The 24,460-nt window shown below is 34.9% G+C and overlaps 1 protein-coding gene across 4 annotated transcripts in view; it reads left to right on the top strand.

Annotated features, from left to right (window-relative positions):
- The window catches only part of LOC119641872 (protein dachsous), a 232,796-nt gene extending 212,323 nt beyond the window's left edge, over window positions 1-20,473 (top strand). For all 4 annotated transcript variants that reach the window (XM_038040755.1, XM_038040752.1, XM_038040753.1 and 1 more), the window contains exons 8-13: window positions 4,717-5,219; window positions 10,063-11,281; window positions 11,847-12,287; window positions 12,387-12,759; window positions 14,702-16,074; window positions 16,473-20,473. In XM_038040755.1, coding sequence (XP_037896683.1) covers window positions 4,717-5,219; window positions 10,063-11,281; window positions 11,847-12,287; window positions 12,387-12,759; window positions 14,702-16,074; window positions 16,473-19,945 — 7,382 coding nt within the window. In that variant the 3' untranslated portion in view covers window positions 19,946-20,473. The remainder of the gene's footprint in view (window positions 1-4,716; window positions 5,220-10,062; window positions 11,282-11,846; window positions 12,288-12,386; window positions 12,760-14,701; window positions 16,075-16,472) is intronic.
- The last annotated feature ends 3,987 nt before the right edge of the window (window positions 20,474-24,460 follow it).

The raw sequence follows: 24,460 nt of genomic DNA, 5'->3' as shown, positions 1-24,460 counted from the left end.
ACTCATACGGTGTATATATCTGTCCATCGGTCAGAATTTTAAAAGTATTCAGATCTTCATACTATTAAAGAATATGTACACTTTACAGCAACTCTGAAGTTACTTTTACGGTGTAGCATAGCAAAAGATATATATCATAGTTTTGTGACGAGTACAAAAAAGTATTTGAAGCCAGGAACAAAATATGAAAAATAGAAAATGGAAGAATAAATATTGCAAAAAAGAAAAGAAGAAAAACAAAGAATTATTTACTTTTTCACTTCTTCATGGCGGATCCATGCTCTTTTACGATCTCAGGGCTTGTTTGCTGAAAATACTACCACAACATCCAAAGTTAATCGGCAAATCTGCTTTAAATTATTTGTAATAATTTGTAATAATTCTCGTAATATGAAAAATTACGTAAACGACTGATGCAACAATTACCAAACAACTACTAATTCCTCTCGTTTTCTCCACTTGTAAGCTAACATTTTCGAGAAATTTTCGATTAGAGTTTAAATCTTTACAAAGCAAGAAACCACATCAATGCCTAAAAACTTCTAATTTGAATCCAAGGACGCTTTTACTGAAGATGCTGCTAAGTTGTATAAAAACGTGTGATGTATGCGGCATAAAATATTTGCTTTGCGTCATGCGTACGCCTTGCAAAGCAATCTCGTCGCGGTTAATTGCGAATTGATTCTATGATTTAAAGTTTATTTAAAATTTTACTGTGTTTTTTTTCTTTCTCACATGTTCCACGGAAATATCGTGCCGTTGTCGTTGTCTTCCGTCCCTTCGCAAATTTTGCTCGCTCGCATCACCGAACCGTATAATAATCCTTGCCTTCCCAAGAAAAGTACATAACCAGTAGTCAGTTGCTAAGATAAATCGGCAAGGAAGTTCCGCTGTTGACGATTGTGTTACTGACCAAGAATGTTTCTACTTTTTGGCCGCAACCAGCCCAAATCACATATAAATAAAAAAAATCAGAAACATCCATCTATTTTTATTCACAGGTAGATTCATTCCATTTATTTTTATTTCTTTCAATTCACTCGCAAACCTGTAATGCCAATAAGATTTGCACCTAATAATTTAGTTGATAACATTAAGAAATATCGCTTTGCAAAAATTCCCATTGTTAATTTAAGTCGAGTTACCACATTGAAAATGTTCTCATTTCAATCTAGAGCTGTATCGTCCTTTAGGATTTTAGTTTCCACAAAAATTCGGAATTGTGTTGTACAAAACGTTATGGTAACAAAGCTTTTTAATCTAAAAATTGAAGGGGGAAGTTCATAATAGAAATTGTCCATCACTTGCAGCTATTAAGAGTAGCGCAAAAAACTGCAGGCCCAGTAATTATTATTTAATGTAACCGATATTATATTGTTCGGCATACGTCGAAATTTAGCTTAAAGTCAATATTTATTCGTTGGAAATTTTTTCTATTACACTTTTTGAAGTTAGAGAGCTTAAATCGAGTAGGGGTGATGTTTTCATATGTCTTTCCGTCCTGCTTATTCGAATTTGATGTATATCTTTTTCAAAGGAAGACTAAATATTTTTCAAATTTATCGGGAGTTTAAGATGTTCTCCAGTACCTCACTTAGTTTGGTCAAAGGAAATGTTAAAAAAATTATTCCGCTACGTCTTGGTGTCCATCATACTTGATTTAGAGTTAGCACGCGTAGCTTGTCGAATTTTATCTTGCAACCGCGTTTATGTAATATTTATATGCAGTGTTCACTTTATGTGTAATATCTTTTTATTTACGGATCATCGGTCTCGCTAGGCTAAAATTCAAGGCAGCCTAGTACCGAACGCCTCAGACAACGCTTAGGTAAACAATAAAAACGTAAGTTTTAACTAAACATGTAAACAAAAGAATGTGCCCTTCTGTGACTGCCCTTCCTCCTGAGCAAGAAATAGAAGCACGATTCCAAGTAACAGAAGAGGAATAGTTTGACATTTTCAAAGTCATTAAAGCAAACGAAAAAAAAACGAATTGAGAAGTAGAACATAGAACTGTGATAGACTAAGAAGGCAACAATAAGTTTTATAAAAAATTATTCGTAAAGAATAAGGGAGCTTTATGGACATATAAGCCACAAAATTCTATTGGGTTAGTTCATCTCCATTCAACATACCAAAAAAAAAAAAAAAATAAGGGAGCTTCAGAGACCCCTCAAAGTATATATATTCTTGACCAGGGTCAAATTCTGAAAAGATTTAAGCATGTCCGTATGTCCGTCTGTGTAATGTCTGTTGTAAACATTCTCCTCGTCGCATCTATGGTGGAAGGACGCGCCTACAGAACCACATAATCTGAGAATATCTACATTTCTCAACACAAATATAAAATTGTTTTTCCGTGCATTTCTCATCAACTGCAAGAGATAACTCTACAAAAAGTGAAGTCTGCTCGTCCATCCATCTATCCATTCGTTAATTCATTATACTCGCAAAGAAGGATATATCGCCTACAAATTTGGAAAACAGTCTGAAATTTGGAAAACAGTCTGAAATTAGCCTAAGTCAAAGAACAAGCCAGCGAGACTAAGTCTGCGACGTCTATATAATCAAAACTGAGAACATTTTTGCCTTTCGCGTCCTTTGCTCGTTTCTTATAAGCTACATCAACTACGTGTATTAATATAAGATGTATTCATATGCTGTAGATAAGGTATATACATAAAGAAGTAAGTAAATATCATAAGGTAGGTGTGCACAAATTAGGGTGTACAAAATAAAGGTGTACAATGAATATAAGAATTTTCATAAATGTATGATTTAAGTATATATACATATATATATGTATATATATATATCTATATATATATAAGGAATGGTATATACATATATAAGAATTGGGATAACAATGTAATCAGTATATATAAAAGAATATAATAAGTGTCTATATAGGAAATATAGGTGTATATAAAAATTTCAGTATAGTCCCAAAATAAACCGCCATGTATATAAGATATATAAGCAAATATAAGGTGGATATGTATACATGAAATAGTGAAATGAACATAAAGTATTTATAAGTTATGATAGTATGAGTTTGTACATAAGATAAATGTATAAAACTTAGGGTTTTATATAAGTAGATGATGTAATATATATACGTATATACATTAAGAATGCGATAACGATGCAATAGTTACGTGTATACATAGAAGAATGTAATAAATATATATATTATAAAGAATATAGCGTTATCCAAAGAAGACCGATATATGTGTAAGGTATATAAGTAAATATTGCAAGGTGGATACGTATATATGAAAGAGTGAAATGGATGTAAAGTTTTTATAATACACATACATGTATACAAAGAGATGTAATGAACCTGTATATAAGAAGGGTATATATGGGAATCTAAGAGTTTTTATATGGATATATACTATAATATATATATATACATATATACATGTGACAATGCTATATATAGAAATCACCATTACTACCGATACCAGCAATAGTGAATGAAGTTGTAAGTTGTGTCCTTGTAGCCTAGGCCGAATAATTGCCATATACGTTTTCTGGAGGTAACGTGTATTAGGACCAGCATCATGAATCCGTCCGTTCACTTTGCAACAGTTTCCAACTGCTTTGCAAGAAATGAAACGAAAAATATATGCAAAATTCCTTCGAATATGGTTTTCTTGAAATTTCGCCCTTGCCGAGAAGTTACAGCGAAATGTTTTATCTATTATTTTTAAATCTTCTAGTACACTAGTCGCTCTTGTTTACATTAATTTAAAGGCATTTTCAAAAAAAAAAAAAGGTTATTGTAGCGTTATCAAGGCGTCCTTCGTGGAAATATGACGCTGAGAGCAAATCGAAAACCGTCAAAATGTTAAAAGTCTGCAATAAAAAGGTGACTTTGGGACAAGTATCGGCGAGAAAAGGAAAGCGTGACGAATCTTTAAACGTCCATTTTTATGGTGCGGGAATCGCAGATTAATGAGAAGAGTAAAGAAGAAATTATTGGGAAAAAAGATATGTCTATAGCACATTGAACAACTTCATTTTAAGACTTAGCTCCTTAAAAAAAGCGTAACGATATGCCTCATACATAAAATATATGTACCTATATGTAAATAGTTATTTTTCTTCATATTTCCCATTTAGATCTTAAAGTTAATAGATCTAAAAAGATTAATTCTGAATAATTTTGTTTTAGAGCAGAAATACATTTTTCTGCATTATAATAGTCGAAGTCCTACGCAGAGCAAACTTTCATCATACTTGATTATCGTTAATTAATGTTGACAACTTATTTCGAAGAAAAATTATATTCGGCTACAACAAAGTTTTTGGTCTTCTTTCTACAAACGTCGTGTGATGTTTTATTAAATCTTCAGTGGTCTCTATTGCATATCACAAAATATTAAGATAAATTATATAAAATTTTCCGCCGGTATTTTTCTGTGCAACTAAATTCATAAATTATAAACGATTTTCAAAATCTTGTGCTCCCTGCCCATTTTAATCACAACTCTTAAGAGATCAGCAATTTCAAAAAGTTGCACCAACGAAAAGGAGGAATAGGATTCATTAAAAGCCGGCCGCTTTACGACAGATGTTGTAAACCCGATCTGTGTGCGGATTTAATACTTGTACTCATTGTTATTAGTGGTCGGCTTCTATATTATTTACGGCAACAACAAAATAATTTTGATGGTATTTTTTGTGTACTTAAATTTGCTTACATTTCAGGTGAAGTTATAACACGCGAACCACTAGATCGTGAACAACAATTGGTCCACGACTTGGTGGCTGAAGCTCGTGATAAAGGAACACCAAGCCGTAGAACACGTGTCGCAATCAAGGTTCTTGTTAGTGACGTAAATGATAATGCACCAGATATTGTTGACCCACAAGAAGATGTGATTAGTGTACGGGAGGAACAACCCCCTGGCACCGAAGTAGTGCACGTACGTGCAGTCGATCGCGATAACGGACAAAATGCATCAATCACTTATTCGATATTGAAGGGCCGTGATTCAGATGGCTTTGGTTTGTTTAGCATAGACGCGAGCAAAGGTGTAATTCGCACATTAGTTACACTGGATCACGAAGAGCGCAGCATTTATCGTTTGACTGTGGCGGCAACAGACGGTGGCAATCCACCTAAACAATCGATTCGTTTGCTTCGTGTCGAAGTGCTAAATTTGAATGACAATCGACCAACGTTTACTAGTTGCAGTCTAACTTTTTCGGTACGTTTACTTTTTCTATTTATTTTATCATCCGCATGAGAAAACATGCAGGTAAATGTTTTTGGCATGCATTTTTGGCCTCACGATATAACAAACAAAAAAATAGAAAGCACCACTGAAAGCTTAAGGCAGCAAAATATTTTAGACTAACTTAAGGAAGATGAGCATGCGAAAGTCGCCAAGACTCAAAAAAAAAAAAAAATTGGATTAAAATCTTCTTAATTTTTTCCCTTTGGCATGAAAACGTATGCGTTAAATTATATTTGCAATATACCGGTTCCGGACTAAGTAAGAAGAAAAATGTTTTCGCAAAGTTAAGATTCCTACGTCAACTCTTCTTTAATAGTTCAATACCCCATTTAAAAAACAATTCTTTTGCTGCAAGTAGATGATTTTCTTAGATGCGACAACAATTTAAGTTTCAATTCATACAATTTCGCCGTAATAACGAAAACGCCTCCCCCAAGTTCAAGTTTTCATGCAAAAGAGTGGCTACACCACCGTTGATATCTTCAGGATGTCAGATACAGACACCCCGTAAACTCTCGTTACTTTTCAAGCCATAGTTTAAATAATATCTTTTCCATCTCATCTTCAATCAAGGCGAAATTTTTTTTGGTTTTCAAACTAACAAAAGTAACATGATATTAATCTATATTTATATGGATATGTGTGTATATATGTACTTGAACGTATTGTAATAATGTGGATATAGTATCGTGTGTTTATTGATTATCTGTTTAGGCCCTATGCTGCTCGGCTGCAGTACGCCAAGTCTATCCGTCTTTTATAATGCTAAAGTGTCTCGACATAAGACGGTCACTAATCTTAATGGTTCAGGCAGATTGAATGCCTAGTGCTATTAGCGAGTAAAACGCTTGGTTGAGTTGCTTTATGAGAACTCTGATGAGAACTGATTTTCTTTATTTTCTTAGGCACTATTTATACTAAATTTTTACACTAAATTATTCTTATCTTATTCTAAACAGGATTGTAATTGCTTACTAAATTATCCTTATCACACACTAGATTATTCTTATATAAACAGAATTATCACTGTTTACATGCGAAGTGAAGTGTGACATTTTATTTTATCAAAAGGGTTATGCTGAAGTGGCATAATTTTGTCACACTACAAGTGGATGCATACGATAGTATGCGATCACACTGCACCCTTACCGTTTTAGAGAGAAAATTGTTAATGTGTTGATAGACGTTAACAATTTTCTGTTATGAAAGAGGATTTTAGACGGTAATTTTTTTTTTGATTCAATGTTTAGCTTTGTATGCCTAGTTTTTAATTGTATTTGGTTTGTAGTTCTAAATTTTTATAGTTTTGTATTTTTAGGCTTAATTAGGTTTGGTTTATAATTTTTCATTTCTTAAATTTAGTGTACTAAATTTTTATAGTGTTTGACATGTCTTTTATTTGTATTGATACAATGTTATGCAAAATAATTTGGTTGGGTTTAGTTTAGGTTAAGTTTTGTAATAATGATTTCGGCTTGTCATTGATTTATGTAGTTATATACCCTTTATTTACTTTTCAAATACAATTATCCTTGCAATATTTCTCATTGCAATGTTAATCTTCTTGGTTTTAACATTTTTTTCATATATTCTTAAATAATCTTCATATATTTGTCGTCATTGGGTGAGTTTATTGTTATGTCTTTGCTATTCATCATTTATGTGGTTTTATCCCCTTTTTTTACTCTTTTCAATATTCCTCATTTCAATGTGTTCTTTATCTACATTTTAATGTATATATATATATTTTATTTTTTGTTTTATTTTGCACACTTTATGTAGTCTTCTTTTTTCTATTCTTCGTATATTCTTCTTCTTCATTTTAATTTTCTTCATATATTCATTAATAATCTTTAATATTCTATTCTTCATATATTCTTCTTATATTCTTTGATATATACTTTGTCTTCATTTTGATATTCTTTCTTCATATATTTTTAAATAATTTTCATATATTCTTCTTATATTTCTATGCATTCTTGGGAGCTAAACAGATCAATTTTTCCGAGAGCGTACCACAGTAGTCTGGATATTCAATTGTCCTTTTAAACTCCTTTGCATGTTAAGCTTGTGTATTATTTAGAGGAATCATTAGTAAATGTTGGTGGGAGAGGATTTCCTGTCTGTACACTGCATCTTGTGTAGCAGTGACTTTACCGTCATAAAATACAAGTTTTGAGGAGAGGATCGTAGCGATTGGCTTTTAGTTGGGTGGGGTTGTTATTAGGTGTCCCAAATAGGTTACTTCTGGTTGTAACAGAAAAAGTTGCTCAAATATAATGTTATTTGTTGGTGTGTTTGAAATTGGTTTTTGTTTGTTTTTATTATTAGTATTTTTTTTGTGTGGTAAGACATTTTAACTTAATTTGTGTTTTAAATAGCTATTTTTTTTATATGTTAATATTCTACGTATCTATCTGTTCTTCTTAATTTGTATTTGTCATATATATACTTTAATTTTTTTTTTTTTTCTTTAATTATTCTGTTCATCTTTACAAAAAAATTTTTTTTTTTTATATATATTTTCTAATTTAGGGTGGGATCATTGTGTGGTCGGCTGTTGTGGGAGGTGTGTAGTATGTTGGTAGGATCCGAGCTTCTGCCTCGAAGTTTGACTGTTGTCCTCGGGTGGAATCATTGTGTGTAAAGTTTGTTTGGGCGGAATCGAAAATTTTGGCTGCCTTAGTGGAATCGTGTTGGGAAAAACATTTTTTTTTTTTTGGAATAATAAAAAAAATTTTTTCTGCCTCAAAAAAAAATAAGGGCAGGTTACTGCGTGGTTGCGGGATCGGTCGCAGGATCGCTATGTAATAAGATTGATACAGTATCGTGTGTTTATTGATTATCTGTTTAGGCCCTATGCTGCTCGGCTGCAGTACGCCAAGTCTATCCGTCTTTTATAATGCTAAAGTGTCTCGACATAAGACGGTCACTAATCTTAATGGTTCAGGCAGATTGAATACCTAGTGCTATTAGCGAGTAAAACGCTTGGTTGAGTTGCTTTATGAGAACTCTGACGAGCACTGATTTTCTTTATTTTCTTAGGCACTATTTATACTAAATTTTTACACTAAATTATTCTTACCTTATTCTAAACAGGATTGTAATTGCTTACTAAATTATCCTTATCACACACTAGATTATTCTTTTATAAACAGAATTATCACTGTTTACATGCGAAGTGAAGTGTGACATTTAATTTTATCAAAAGGGTTATGCTGAAGTGGCATAATTTTGTCACACTTCAAGTGGATGCATACGATAGTATGCGATCACACTACAGTATATAATTGTAAAATGTAAGACATTGGACAACGATTCTTATTATTGATACATTCATATTGTCTTTAGCAAAAAATTGATTTGATTCATATAGAGAGGACGCATGTAGAAACAGCAGTAAATCGTGAAAAAATGATCAAAACTTCCTAAAGTTTTTATATATACATATATATCTATATATGTACATATATATAATAATATGTAAATAAAAAATGTGAATAAAAAAAATGTATATATACGCTACCGCTACGCTAACAATTAGTCAAAAAGTCGACGATTTCGTACCGAATCAAATAACTTCGAATGCCTTTCCGTTTTACGTTGTATGTAACATGCCTATACTTCCACAAAATCAGATCCTCAAAATGATGTGAAAGCATTCGCTTTTACACGGTTTTTTTAAAAGAATATCTCTTTACGTACATTGCTTTATTCTTATAATTGGCAAAGTATAGTTGGGTCTACTATACATCTTTGTTCCTTTTTAAAACTCATCTTCACCCGTTACAATGCAAATTGATTTCGAGCGATGTGCAGCAGAAAACTGTATGCTTATAAGGAATAGATAGGGTATTGACAGACGGTTGCCGTCTAATCACAATGAACACATAGAAAAAGAATAGTTGGTTACATACTACGTTTTCCACTGTTAAACGGTGGATCGACGGGGCCGTTTGTAAATGCATTCATTTTCAATAATTTTAAGCAATCGAGCTTGTCCGATCTTTGATTTTGAAAGAAATTAAAACGATGGATAAGTACGGCTCAGTTGAACTCGCATGGTAAAGGCACTTGGTTTGTGTTTGATCACTTTCACATTTTCCAATATTATCCTTTGTTGCCAGATTACTATTATGGACCACTTTTCACCATGAAGTGTTGAAAATTGGATCTTTTTGGCAATTTTTTTCGAGTAGTTTTCAAACTTCCGATTTATTATACCCCACACCACTTGTGGTAAAAGGCCTGTGTATAGCATCCAGAAAGAGTCTATATTAAGTCCTTTTGGATGTCACGTGTATTAGCACGAATATCATATAATCCGTACTATAAGAGATATATGGCGTAATAACAAAGTTGCAGAAGCAACAAAAACTCTGATGGTCGAATACCACGTGTTGTAAGTTCAATCTTGAAATCAAAATTCACACATAAAAGATAAATCATAGAATGCATAGTTTTTGTTCTTGATTGTTGTTTTTTGTCTTGGTTTCCCAAATATTCTTTTAATAGAAAATTAAAATTTTAATCTAAAAAGCATTGCTAACGCTTATATTAAAGTGTAAAGTGTTACTTCTGAAATTTCGCTCAACAAAGTGAACAACTACACTAGCGACAACAAAAAGTCGTGATGAACGGTAGAGCGTATAAGTGTGTGCTAATGGAAGCTCAAATGCGTTAAGAATAAACTAAATTTAACTAGAGCCAGAGCAATAAAAGCAACTGTAATAAAAAATGCAAAATCTCTCTTTTTTTGCTTAACGTCTATATTAATCTACGGAACCTCTTATTCATATTTTGTCGTTAACAGGTACCTGAGAATATTGAGGTTGGTTCAGTAATTGGTTCAATCGATGTCTTGGCGCACAATCGACAAAAGATAAGTTCCCACGGCGACGATTTTTTTGTTACGTACAGTGTAATTCCTCTTTCTAAAGATATCATAGAAAGAGCTTTCGATATAGATCGACATACCGGTTCTCTTGTAGTAGCGTGCCAGTTAGACCGTGAAGCGCAAGCAGAGTTTCGTCTAGAAATACGTGCGTTAGACACCACCTCCGTCAGTAATCCTCAAAGTAGTACGATCACTGTTAAAATTGAAGTTACCGATATAAACGATAATCCCCCCATTTGGTCTCAGAATCCTATCAATATCAGCGTCAGTGAACTGACACCTGAAGGAACAGTAATTTACAACTTTACAGCCTCGGACGCTGATATCGGTTGTAATGGTCAAGTTCAATACAAATTGATTCAATATTTCCCAAAACACAATTGTGAGAGGTGTATAAATGGAGAAGAACAACTGTTTACTATTGATATGTTAACTGGAGGATTAACTCTCGTGGGCTCGTTAGATTATGAAACGTTAAGGGAATATACATTGATTGTTCAGGGTTTTGATTTGGCCGCAAATGAAAGTGAACGTTTGTATAGCACAGTAAGTGCAAAGCTTGAAATATTGGATGAAAATGACAACGAACCGGAATTCGTTATTCCGGCTGTAACCCCTAAACGTCTAAAAGCACAACATGGTCTCATAACAACTAAAAGCGTCCTTTCAACAGTAGTCCAACCCTCAGCTGCCGTGTTTATCAACAATAATAAACGTATTGGAGAAATTGTAGCACATGTGGTAGCCGTCGACCTAGATTCCGACAATAATGGCCTCTTGTCATATAGTATTGAAGAAGGAAATGATTCGGGCTTTTTTCGCATCAATTCGGAAACAGGTATCGTAGAATTGGCGCAAAGGCTACCGTCCATACCCACAGCACATCAAAGCATTCAACCTGATAGTTTCATGTCAACGAACCCAAACAAATACGAATTGTTTATCAAAGCTCAAGATCATGGCGAACCTGAGAGGAAAAGTTCTCTGCTGAATTTGAAAATTGTGGTACAAGATACCAAAAGCAAGCCGCCGAGGTTTCTGCAAAGCGTTCATTTTGCAAATGTATCTGAAAATGCTCAGACGGACAGCTTTGTCATACAAGTGGTAGCAAAATCAAATAACGGACTTGATGTCGGTATGTAGAAAATGCATTTTATAAATTAATTCAAAAAATACAAATTTTTTCAAAGCGTGCGGGTACAGAGCTTAATTTAATTAAGATTAAGCAATTTAAAGTTAACTTCCGTAGTCACATACTTTATGGCATTAAATATTCTGACTATAAGCTCTAAAAATTTTTATAAAAATATATATGTGTTTAGTTATATATATATCTATTAGTTTGCCTCGAAGCCTCAATTTACAAAAAATATCTTGCATTTAATATTAAGCGAATATTTTATAGAAAGCAAATGCATTTGATCTGCGTTATAACGTTGTGACGATTGTAATAATTACATTTCGTAATTGGACGAATAATTGAAATTATTTTGTGCAAATCTTGGCCCCTCCTATTGTTTACATCCAAATTCTATCACATACATTCTCCCTGTCCTTCGTATCCGGTTTTGCTAGAAAGAGGGAGCCAAATTAACGGGAAGAGTGATTTGTGAAATTGCTCTTCTAAAACCATAACTCCAACATTGCATTAGCGGTTTACTTGGCTTCTTATTCGTTGAGTTTTACTCTTTACATTTCAGGCAATCTCACATACGAAATACCAACAGGTGTTGCTGATAACCATTTTCACATTGATGCCAACCATGGTATTGTCACCACTAATGGCCAATTTGATCGCGAAACAAAAGCTCATTACACACTGCCAATTTATGTCTATAATTCCAAACGTGACGGTGGCGGCCATAGCATTGTTTGGAATGGAAACGAAAAGAATGCTTCAATGTTAGCTCGAAAGCAAAGGTCCTCACTGACCGACTTAGCTGAGGACCAAAAGAGGCAGTTTGATATCACTACGTTGCACATAACAGTAACTGACGTTAACGATCATGCACCTGAATTTCGCCCCGGATCTTGTTATTCACTGTTCGTGCCGGAAAATAATGAACTGGCAGTTATACACACGGTGGTGGCTACAGATTTAGATGAAGGAGCCAATGCTGAAATTTTTTATAGCATAATAGGTACCAAGATTTCATCATTCAAACAATGTCTAAACCAAATAAAGTTGAAAGTACCATAATCACTTAATATTCATTTTTTTGCTCTTTCCTTTTTGAAAGCTGGAAATGTTGGTAACAAATTTACAATTGATATGCATACGGGAGAATTAGCGGCTCGCCCTTTGGATCGTGAACAGCATTCGCGTTACATATTGCAAATACAGGCAAACGATCGTGGCTCACCTATTAGTTATCAAGGTCATTGTAATATTACTGTCAATGTCGGGGATCAAAACGATAACGATCCACATTTCGAACTAGCGAAGTACTTAGTAAATGTAGCTGAGGATGTTCCCATCGGAACCAGCGTCATGCGCATTAAAGCCACAGATGAGGACCTAGGCTTAAATGGTCGCCTTTTATATACACTCGCTAATGAAACACAATGGTTATTTGCAATAGACAATAAAAGTGGTATTATAAGTACCGTGGGGTAAGTTTACTTTCAGTTTTTTATATAGTTTGATATATATTTTTAAAGTGCCGAAAGAATGATTGTACTCATTGCGCAATTCTTTGATTTTTTCGTTATCCTTGACACACTCTCATATTATTAGGTTTATTTATATTCCAAGAAGTTGTTGGTTCGTTTTATATCTTTACAAGTACGTATATAAACTTATTTTACATAACAAGCTACTTGCCGTATAATAAATCATCATTTTCAATCAGCAACTATCACATGTTAGTCCAAAACATTTTGCTAGAAATTAAGCAATTCTCGATAAAGAGTCACTTAACGTTTTTTCTGCAATGTCTTTATTCCTTTGCTTCGCTTTACTCACACCGTTGTCAACTAATCAAAGAAATAAAACATTGTTAAAACACATTCTGTATATATATATATATACTTGCATTTTTTATTTTTCTTTTTCTGAGTTAGCGCTTTGATCCTTTGTGCACGAATAGCGAATTTTTTGCGAACTAACAAATCTTTTTTTGTATGCTTCCAATAGTGCAGGAAATGAAAAAAGCAAGAAACTTCTACCCATCACGCAAGGATACATATAAGGGACTACAAAGACTAACTCTGTCGTTTACTTTGTAATATCCATGACGACAGTTTACGTCGGCGTAGCCAATTCCGTTCATCTGTCAAATTTGCTAAAAGTTGCACTTTACAACAAATTTTCAAGTTAACTGAAAACATTTAAAAATCCATCCAATCTAAAAATATGATATAAGAAAACTGAACAAATCCGCAAATATCCGAATGATTGCTTAAAAATATTATTAAAAGTTTCACAATGACAATAATTTAATATTTGATACCACTATCGAAAAGGTTGGCGCAAATTTAAGTTTAATCAGCGAGAGTGTCTAAAATCGACCAAAAGCCAAGTTTCTTATTTACTTTATTTTAATTTTTCTTATACCATTGTCTTCAGCGCTACTCAATAAGAAAAATTTGCACTCCCTCTATGTTAAGTAGTACATACTCCGTGTTTATCTAGCAACAATAATAATAGTAAGTATTACTTATCTCCTTTTTGTTTATAGTTTAAATCAAATTAAGCTCGCTAAGTAGATTGCCGAGTTATTTTTAGACGATCACACAGCGGTAGCGAAGAGAAACCAAGCGTCGGCTTGTTATTCTGTGCACGCGCATTGACTTAAGGTTTCTGTCGTTATAGTTTTACCTTTACCAAAATCAATCAGACTGATCTATTGCGACTATGGGAGGCATGACAACGTTGTTTTCGATATTTTTTGCAGATTCTAATAGAATAATTGGATGTAGTTTCATTTGATTCCTAAAATATAAACACGAAAACATGGTTGCAAGCACATTATTGCGTAAATTCCATATATTTGACAAGAAATTGTACTTTAAATGGTTAAAAATTTACAAAAGAGGCACGCCAAGTATTCATCAGAGGATACATCATTCGGGTTAAGCATTTATATGCTTGTATAAGGATGAAACGATGATGTTTAAAAGATTTTACATTATGAAGGGCCACATAATATTGTAATCTGACATAGTTGACTGTCCACATAGCCGAAGCGTACCGTAAAATCCGCAAAAGGATTGACTAGTAATGCAGTCAAAACCTCGATTAGACCCTCGGTAAAATACGTAAATCTTGATATGCAAGTACAAAGTAAAGGGCCTCAGCAGCAACAAATACACAAGAAGGATGAAAAGAAATGCAATGAATATGTGGGAGAAATGATAATGGGGACGTTCAATAGTATATTAATACAAAAAATAATTACTATTAATGTAATGTATTAACAACCACTTGTGGTGTAAAAATGTAGTATCCGAGATGTGCTTTTTTGTGATATGCATGGGAATGTGCTTTTCTTATTACTAGATACATAGTGCTAGTACTAGATTTATGATTGTATATTTATTTCCATCATTCTAGGCATTTAGATCGTGAGCGACAACCGTTCTTTACCTTTTCGGTGGTAGCCACTGACGGAGGCCGTTATGATACGCGTTCGGCCCACGTACCCGTGCAAATCATTATCGATGATGTCAATGATAATAAACCAGTTTTCGAACGTTATCCATTTCGGGCACACGTGCCAGCTTTAATACAACCAGGTCAAACATTGCTACAAGTAAACGCGTTTGACAGGGATTTAAGTTTAAATGGGGAAGTTTTGTACACACTTAACGATGAAAATGACCCCGCATTGCATGGAAAATTTCGTATTAATCCAAATACTGGGGTACTATCAGCAACTCAAAGTTTAGCTAGCGAATCGGGGCGACTTTTACACCTTGACATTATAGCAAGAGATAAAGGTAACCCGGCACTGTTTTCCAAAGGTTTGATAGAGCTTAGAGTTGGTGAAATATCTAACGGAGCCACTACCTTAAAATTTCACAAAGATGAATATCGTGTGAAATTAAATGAAAACTCTCTAGTCGGCACTCAAGTGTTACAAGTTAGTGCCTTACGTTCGGATGGAAGGCGCTCAAAGCTCGTTTATTCTTTTGGAACTGATAACGATGACGGAGGATTTGTAATAGATTCTAATAGTGGAGAAATCAGGGTGGCAAATTCAAGCGCACTTGATTATGAACGCTATGTAGATACAAATCATGGACCTTTAGCTTCGTCAAATAAAGGAATCAATTTTTCTTTCGTAAACCTTCGTGGACGCGCCATTTTGTATAACGATAAAATGTTAAGTGAAAGAATAGACAATTTGACCGGTGTAAGTGATTTAAAAGACGAAAACCCTTTAAGAAGCTTTCATGCCCGGAGACGACGCGACATGGAGAGCTTGCCGGTGTTGTTGGCAACAGACACTCAACCGCATGAAATAAGGTTGATGGTGATGGCTCGTAGCGAATCACATGTCGGTTCAACACCATTGTATGCCTACGCCGAATTTGTTGTTGAGTTGGAAGATGCTAACGATAATAGTCCTCAGTTCACACAACCACAGTATGCCGCCACCGTGTGGGAGGGTAACAGCAAAGGTACATTTGTAGCACAAGTTAAAGCAATTGATGCCGACTCTACGGCAAACTCACGCGTTCTTTACCACATTGTTGACGGAAATCATGATAATGCGTTTGTCATTGAACCCGCGTTTAGCGGCATTGTTAAGACAAACATTGTACTAGATCGCGAAATACGTGACATGTATAAATTGAAGGTGATCGCCACAGATGAGGGGGTACCACAAATGACTGGTACCGCAACAATACATGTGCACATAGTTGATGTGAATGACAATCAACCCACCTTCCCACCGCACAGTGTGATCAGTGTCAGCGAAGGTAAGACAATAAGTTAAACTGGTTTAAACATCTCTCTCAGTTACGAGTAAGATAGCAGGCGAGGGAAAGATGCTGAAAACTTGTTCGTTTCTGCTAGCTTTTAACAATTCGTACTAACTTATGTGCACTTTTTTTTTAACAATAAATCGCAAAAAGTAACTCTCTGCCTAACCAATGGAATTTAAGTTTGATTTTATTTAAGGCCTTAAGGGAACGCATGCAATGCCTTTTTGAAGGCTATTTATTAAATTTAACGATAGTTTTTGGATTGAACTATTAATTAATCCAATGGGATTTTTTTCTTCTTATTTGAAAAGTAACATTAACGTATACGTATATATATGTTTTAAAACAATACTTCTTTCTTTCTTTATTTTACGTTTCCCTCTCCTTATTAGGAACTGAATTGGGTACCGCGATTACCACAATCTCTGCCAATGACGTGGACACTTATCCAACTATAACATATGAGTTCAGCTTTGACGAGACACTTGATGAAGCAGCAACCCTAGTGGATAACAAATCAATATTTGCGATCGACCGTTACAGTGGTAAAATAATACTCAAACGGCAATTGGATTATGAAGAATGCCAAGAATATCTGTTGGAGATAATTGCCTCAGACGTCGCTCATGAAGCTCGCACCATATTGGCAGTGCGTGTAGGTGATGAAAACGACAATGCTCCCGAATTTGGAGTGCGCCAGCCTCCAGTATATTTTGCTGTTTTACCTGATCCGCGTTTAGCACCGATTTCAATTCTGACATCGAATATTGAGTTAGCGGTAGTTAACGCCAGCGACAGGGATGCCAGTGAGACTGGTAATTCAAAAGTTTACTACAGTATTAACCCTGTCGTCCCAGGATTTAAGATTAATGAGGAGACAGGTGTAGTAACCGCAAATTTAAGCAGCGTAGCCGATTTCAATCGCTTTGGTTACAAGTATGTAACCATTGTAGCCTCAGATGCAGGAACACCACAGCTAAAAACATCGACTGTTTTGCGAGTGCAAACGCAAACTATTGGAATCGCTAAAGCAGAATTCCTGCAGTCTCATTATCGCGCTCGCATCAATGAAAAGGCACCTTTGGGTACAGCTGTTATACGTTTAGGCCAAGAAATTTTAGATGCGAGCCCCTACATGGATGGTGGCAGCCTTACATTCACAATAGTGTCTGGCAATGAAGAGGGTGTCTTTGAGATTTTTCAATCAAATGCTATAATTTTAGTAAAATCTTTGGATCGGGAACACATTGATTTGTACAAACTTAGGATGGTGATGGCGGATGCAACGGCTACAACGCAGCAACTGAACGCGCACGCAGCGGAAAATTCTACGTCTGCAATCAATGTATTCGTAGCAGTGGAAGATGCTAATGATAATGCGCCTCAATTTTTTAACAACAGCAAATATGAAGCTGAAGTTAGTGAACTGGCCCCTCTAAGGCACTCGGTAGCCAAACTTACAGCAATTGATATCGATGCTGAAAACACGCCTAACTCTGAAGTAGTATACGAAATCACTTCGGGTAATGACGAAAGCATGTTTACAATTGACCTGATTACCGGCGTTCTGTTTGTTAATAATAAACTTGACTATGATACTGGCATTATTTGCTACGACCTTATTATACGAGCCTGTGATAGCGCCACACATCCTTTATGCACTTTACAACCATTTCGCTTAGCTTTGAAAGATGAAAATGATAATGCTCCCAAATTTCCGGTTACTGAATACATCGAGTTTGTGCCGGAGAATGAACCGTTAGGTACAAGTGTTTTTCGAGCCCGCGCCACTGATTTAGATCGAGGTTTTTATGGCCAACTTAATTATTCCATTGATCATGAAGTCTCTGGTTCAGATGACATAGCATGGAAGTTATTTCGGGTTGATACACATCTAGGACTTGTAACTACAAATGCTGTATTCGACTTTGAGCAACGGAGTCGTTATAATTTTTTTCTGCGCGCAACTGATGCAGGCGGCAAATTTTCTAGAGTCAAGGTGCGCATTCAAATTGATTCAAGAGATGAATTTGCCCCGCAATTTACTGAGAGAACATATCGTTTTGTAATGCCGTCGCCATCAACAGGTCACATACCGTTGGGATTTGTAGTTGGCCACGTAGCAACAACGGACAAAGACAAGGGACCAGACGGACGAGTGTTTTACCAGATCAATTCTCAAAATGCTCATTTTAAAATTAACCGCACTACAGGAGCGATAATCTTAAAAAAGAAACTAAGTGATAATTTTGATACCAATCTTGATATCAGTTTGGTTATATCTGCCAGTTCCGGACGACAGGGCTCCCTGACCAACATGACAGTGGTCGAAATATCTTTAGATCCTTTAGCACATCAAGACATTACTTTAGTTAATGACAATGTGAGTACTTTTGAAAATGGAGGAGCTTTATACGATTGGGTTTTAGGCTCAGTCATTTCCTTACTTTTGCTTTTGTGTGCAGCAGCGGGTATAGTTTTATTCATACGCATGCGTAAAAGTAAACCAAATCGTAATGTGGTCAAACCGCATTTGAGCTCCGAAATTGTGGGTAATGCAAATAGCTATGTTGACCCCAGCGCTTTCGATACTATGCCAGTAAGAACTTCTGGTTTAAGCGGTTTAAATGTTTCCTCTAACGCGGGACCGCATTCGAGCTCCATGGCAGGCGGTCAATTTCCACCACCTAAATATGATGAGATACCGCCGTATGGCAACCACGCGGGAAGCTCCAATTCTGGAGCGGCTACTACCTCAGAATTGTCAGGATCGGAGCAGTCAGGCTCTAGTGGTCGCGGTTCAGCCGAAGATGATGGTGAAGATGAAGAAATAAGAATGATCAATGAAGGCCCATTAAGAGGTGGTTCTAACAATGAAGACGGTGGTCGTCTGTCCGACTTATCAGTGCAAAATACACAAGAGTATTTGGCTCGCTTGGGTATCGTAGACCGTGATACTAATCCTAACGGGGGAGCGTCAACTTCAAGTATAGCCGGTTCTAGTAAAGAAACGCACCTCCACCATCCTTTACCTTTGCACATGTTTGACGAAGATCCCAGTACGGAAACAGATATAACAAATCTAATATATGCCAAATTAAATGAGGTAACTAGCGCGGCTTCGGATCGCGGAAGCAGTGCCGATGAAGCAGCTACTACTGCTGGGAGCATCGGCACAGCAGTAGATCATGTTATGGGATTTAGTAATGTTCCAGTGGTAGGCAATAGTACTAACGTAGGGCCTTCAATGAATGGATCTCTGAGTTCCATAGTACATAGTGAAGAAGAACTTACAGGCAGTTATAATTGGGACTATTTACTCGACTGGGGTCCCCAGTATCAGCCATTGGCCCATGTTTTCTCGGAGATAGCTCGTTTAAAAGACGATAATATTTCTTTGCATAGTGGTAACAGTAACACTTCATCCACAAACAAATGTAAGCAAAGCTTAACTCATTCCATGACAAGTATGGTAAAACCACACATACCACCTCCCCTTTTAACGAATGTGGCGCCAAGGGCTATAAATTTGCCAGTTTTATCAAGTTCTGCAGTAAATATGCGCGTGTCCAACACAAATCCTCACCACATGACTAGTGCAACCACTGGGAATCATATTGGGACTGGACCTCAATATTTATTACCCCGCTCTCCTATAAACCATGATACAGCTGCTGGTTTCAGTACATCGTCCGCTATGTCCCCATCGTTCTCACCTTCTCTTTCACCGTTAGCTACACGGTCGCCTTCCATTTCTCCACTTGGAGGTGGGCCAAGCGGACATCATATTGTTAATATGCCGCGCCGCGGACCTCAAGCCAATCAAAGATCTAAAAATATTGTCATAGAGCAAGTTCGAATGTAAATTTTTTTAGGTTAATTTTAGAGCCAAATGCTGTTTAATTGTAATTTTAATAGACTTTAAGACGAATGAACTGATACGCAACAACGTTTAGCATCGTTTAATTTGAGAGCTTGGTGAGGTTTTTGCAAAATTCTGCACTCTAATAAATCATTAAGCGCGAAAACTCACCACTCTTGGCTGTGGTAAACATAACTTGCTTTTACTTTTATTTTATAGTATAGTTTCAAAAAATACTATTAATTTTTAAGTACTTGTTAAATTGTTTCTAATACAGACACGAAAATTCATCATACCCTTAACAATACTCAGTAGTAGAGTTTTATATACTTGCCAATCTGTAATGTATTTCGACGGCAGCATTAAGAGATCGAAGATGTACATAATTTTTTAACAAGACCAAATCGCCAATAAAGACTCGCTCCCGTAAGTTGTTCGCAAAAGTAAATTGAGGAAACGCCATAATTAATAAGCGAATTTTGTAAGCACATTACAAATTGTAACATAGATATACGCATAAATTTTCTATATTATATTTTATAGACTTTAATTTAACACACATCTAAGACTTTTTTTACAAAGGCAAAACAGTTTTGTCCTTTTTTCTGTACATATAATTAATATAATTAATATAATTAAAAAACTATTTATATAATAACGTCGTGATGAGGCGAAAATAAGAGAGTTGTTAGATAATCTCACATCATTTTTATTATATGAAAGGCATAAGTTCGAACATAGAGCAATACATTATTTTAGTTCAGCCCTATACTTTTTGTAAAAGTGTTTTATTATTGTTATATGGATGAAAAAATATAAAGTTTTTAAGATTAATTACAAGGCAATTTTTTTTAACACTATTATAACGTGAAAAAAGAAAGGATTGTTGCGAAAATTTTACAAAATTAAATGATTTCTATAAAATTTTTATAAATTTTATTGCATGAGCGGTATTCACTATGGCCGGATACAAAACAAGGCAAGACAACAAGCAAATTTTATTAAATCATCTTTGAAGTAATAACCCCATGTTAAAGATTAGAACTTTCCAAAAAGGAAAGCACTAATAACTGTCTGTTCTTCCTCAGATTACCACCCAAAGCGCTGGTCAAAGTCCCAATCATGTTCTTTTCATACCCTCTTCTTTGTACTAATGACTCGAACGAAGATATCTTTACCACATTTCACATCAAGTAATTCTGTAGCCTTTTATCAATAAATCGGCTATAATTTGCCTTTCGTTTAAATTATTTTTCCAACAAAAAATTACTTTCTGATTTTATCTATATTACTATGGCGCTATCTTATAAATAAGCTTTGTTAACTGCTTGCATGCCATAAAAATTTTTATCTGAAATTCTCTTAAGAAAGAAGTGTATCCATTACAACTAAGCCTATTCATCAGATAAAAATGTAAAATTTTTATATATAAACAAAATATGTATGAATATGTTAGTTTTATGACAATGTGAAACCAAAAATGTTAGTTAAAATGTCTTCTAAATTCGTAATTTTCTAAACATTATGCGCACAGCGAGAATAGCGTTTGACTGCTAGCCGAATACCAGGTCTGCCATTGATACAAAATTTATTTTTAGGAGATTCTCTTTATTACTATTTCACTTTTTATTACATACCTAAAAATTTATATTAAAACTTAAACTAAAAAAAAAAGAATTTATGAGGTCCTAAGGTCGTTTTACCAAAAGAAGAAAAAAAAGCATGGATCGGTAACTGCGTTGCCATATTCGTTGCGCATAAGTACAATAATTCTTTCTCTAGGTAGAATCAATGCCGTGTACAATGGCCACAGTTATGAAATGGCCTCTATTGTTAAAGTTAACCAAGTTTTTTAGTGATGTTACCAAGTTTCCACTTAGGCGTGGACGTGGTCTGTATAACTTTGTCTAACCTTTGTATCCGGAGTAGGTTGAAGGTTTTGAGGCATCTAATTGGATTCTAATGTGTCCTCCCAACTACTGTCCAGAGCGTGATTTTCCGCATTGTAAAGGTGATCCTCTATATCTCTCGAATTTTTTCGAATTGGGCGATGGATCGTCTGACATCGGCGCCAGGTGCTTCTTTCAAATTTTTACTCCTTTTTTGACAGCCTCTTCAATTAATATGAAATTTTATTGTAATGTAATTTGTAACAATGGTGAATTGCAGATAGCGTTAGTCTAATAATTTATTTTCAGTTATTTTCAAAAAAAATTTTAAAAAAATTGTACGAAAAGAGGTTTTATTGTATTTTAGAAGATTATTTAACAAAGAATTGTTAATGATTGACCATCATTAATAATGTAGTCAGCGCTTGCAAATATATTTATAATGTGTCACGGTCTTAGCTATATCGGCAGAGCATTTATATTTTCCTGACAAAGAAAAAGATGAATAGGTCCCGTCGGTTGTCTACCGTCCGTCTGTCCACCGTAAGTCAGTCTGTAACCGTCTGGACTCCTCCCTACAGTGCCATCATATGCACACCCCTTAGTCTCACCCACAGCGGTGGCAGCTCGCGCTTAGCCACTCATCGTGGACAAAAAAAATTAAATAGACTAAAATGACTTACAATACAAGCATCGGCGTCGGTGCAGTGTCGGCCGCGGTAGCTGCTGCATCGGCAATCCCTCCTCCTCTTTCTAATAAGCCTTTTCTACTCCAATAAAAACTTTAATTTCCATTGCTGTGTGTGTAGGTGCACGCGTGTAAACGCTGTTTGCAATAATAAACTGGGATCTTTTTGATGATAATGTTGAAGAACTTTTTTATTAGCAATTTCCTGAGTTTTTATAAATAATTTTTACAATTTTCTTTATCTTATCTAATTAATTTCTCTTCCGAATAAATTTCTTAATCCGTGTAGTTTTCTTTTTCTTCTTTACTCCAATTGCGTTTACTTTGTCAAGTTGCTGTATTGGTTATTTTTTTTTCCTTTTTTTTTTTTACATAAATGCTTTTCTATTTTTTTTTATTATAAAACATTGTTCTGCTAAAACTTTCCATAATACTTCATTAATACTTCACGACCATTTGTTCATAAAGGTCACCTTTGACCAATAATCTTCTACGTTATTCACTTGATAAGAAAACCTTTTGCTTCTTGTTCGACAAAAAAACGTATTGAAAGAACGGTGCAGCCATTACCCTTGCCTTGATTCTCTTATGCTTCTTCTAATTGTTCCACCTTCCTTTTTTTTTTATTGTGTTTTTTTTTTTGTTACTCCTTTTTTTTTTTTAATAAAAAAAGGATTTTTTTTCATTTTTTTGGTTTGTCTTTTGCTAATTTTAACTAAAGACACATTGACGTCATTCACGTCGCTTTTGTTGCTTTACTTTGAGGTTTTAATAAAAATTTATCCTTTTTTGAGGTTTTAATTAAAATTTATCATTTTTTTGAATTTCGATATTTTCCGAGTTAATTTATTTCAAATTTCAATTGCACAAAATTTTTCTTTCGCGTATTTTTCTATTTATTTCTTTTCTTTTGATATTTTTAATGGTCAATTTTCAGTTTGAGCCCATATTTCAGAAAAAGAAAAAAACACCCACGGCTCAGCCGTATAATCAAAAAACAATAGGAAAGCAAGCACACTGGTTGAGGTCGACTCTGCAACTCAACTAGAACCAAACTCAACTTAAAACTATCCCCTCGCATGATTTTTTCCTTTTTTTCTTTCCTGTCTTTTTCTTTTTTTTGCATTGCTACATAGCGGCTAGCCGCTACTCTTGCAAAAAAAAATAAGGAAAGATCCCGCAAAATCATACGATTTTGCCTATGCTTGCAAAAGCAAAGAACGATGGAATACCGCAAAATCATACGATTCTGCCTGTACTTGCAAAAAAAAGAGTACAGCAAAATCATACGATTTTTTTGGCCTATGCTTGCAAGAGCAAAAAGAAAAAAAGGGTACCGCAAAATCATGCGATTTCGCCTGTTGCTATGCAAAAAGGGAAAAAGAAGAGAATAAAACACTCATATCCCGCAAGATCATGTGATTTATAAACAGTACCACAAAATCGAATGATTTTGTCTAACGGCATGCCGTTATTCCGATACTTGCGGTTGATACAGACCGTCAGACCCCCTACCCAAGGTTTGTTCGCGGCCGTTACAAATGTTACTTCCGTCTGTATATATTTATTACAGTACAATAACTTTAATGTTTGATCTGACATTGTAAAGTCAATTTTAAATGTCCGGCTTTAATTTTTTAATGAACTCATCGATCTTGCTGGTAGTTCTTCCAATATTTACACATGCAACTGTTCTCATGTTTCGATTGAACTTCTGCTGAATTCTTTTATTTAATTTTATAATAATGTTTTTTACGCTTCACGAAAAGTAACTTAATAATTATGACGATAATCATCAATAAACCCACATCGTATTTTATTGTATATTTAATTCATTATTATTTCTTATATGAACTTGATATTTTTCTTCCGTTTGTTGTATTATACGCTATCCATCTGAATGGATGAAGGCGAGGGATCTCGACTTGCAACTCAACGGTC

This window comes from Glossina fuscipes, unplaced genomic scaffold (assembly GCF_014805625.2).
Source record: "Glossina fuscipes isolate IAEA_lab_2018 unplaced genomic scaffold, Yale_Gfus_2 183, whole genome shotgun sequence".
Lineage (NCBI taxonomy): Eukaryota > Metazoa > Arthropoda > Insecta > Diptera > Glossinidae > Glossina > Glossina fuscipes.
Note: the sequence above shows the minus strand (reverse complement) of the source record. Positions and strands in the feature narration are given on the sequence as shown.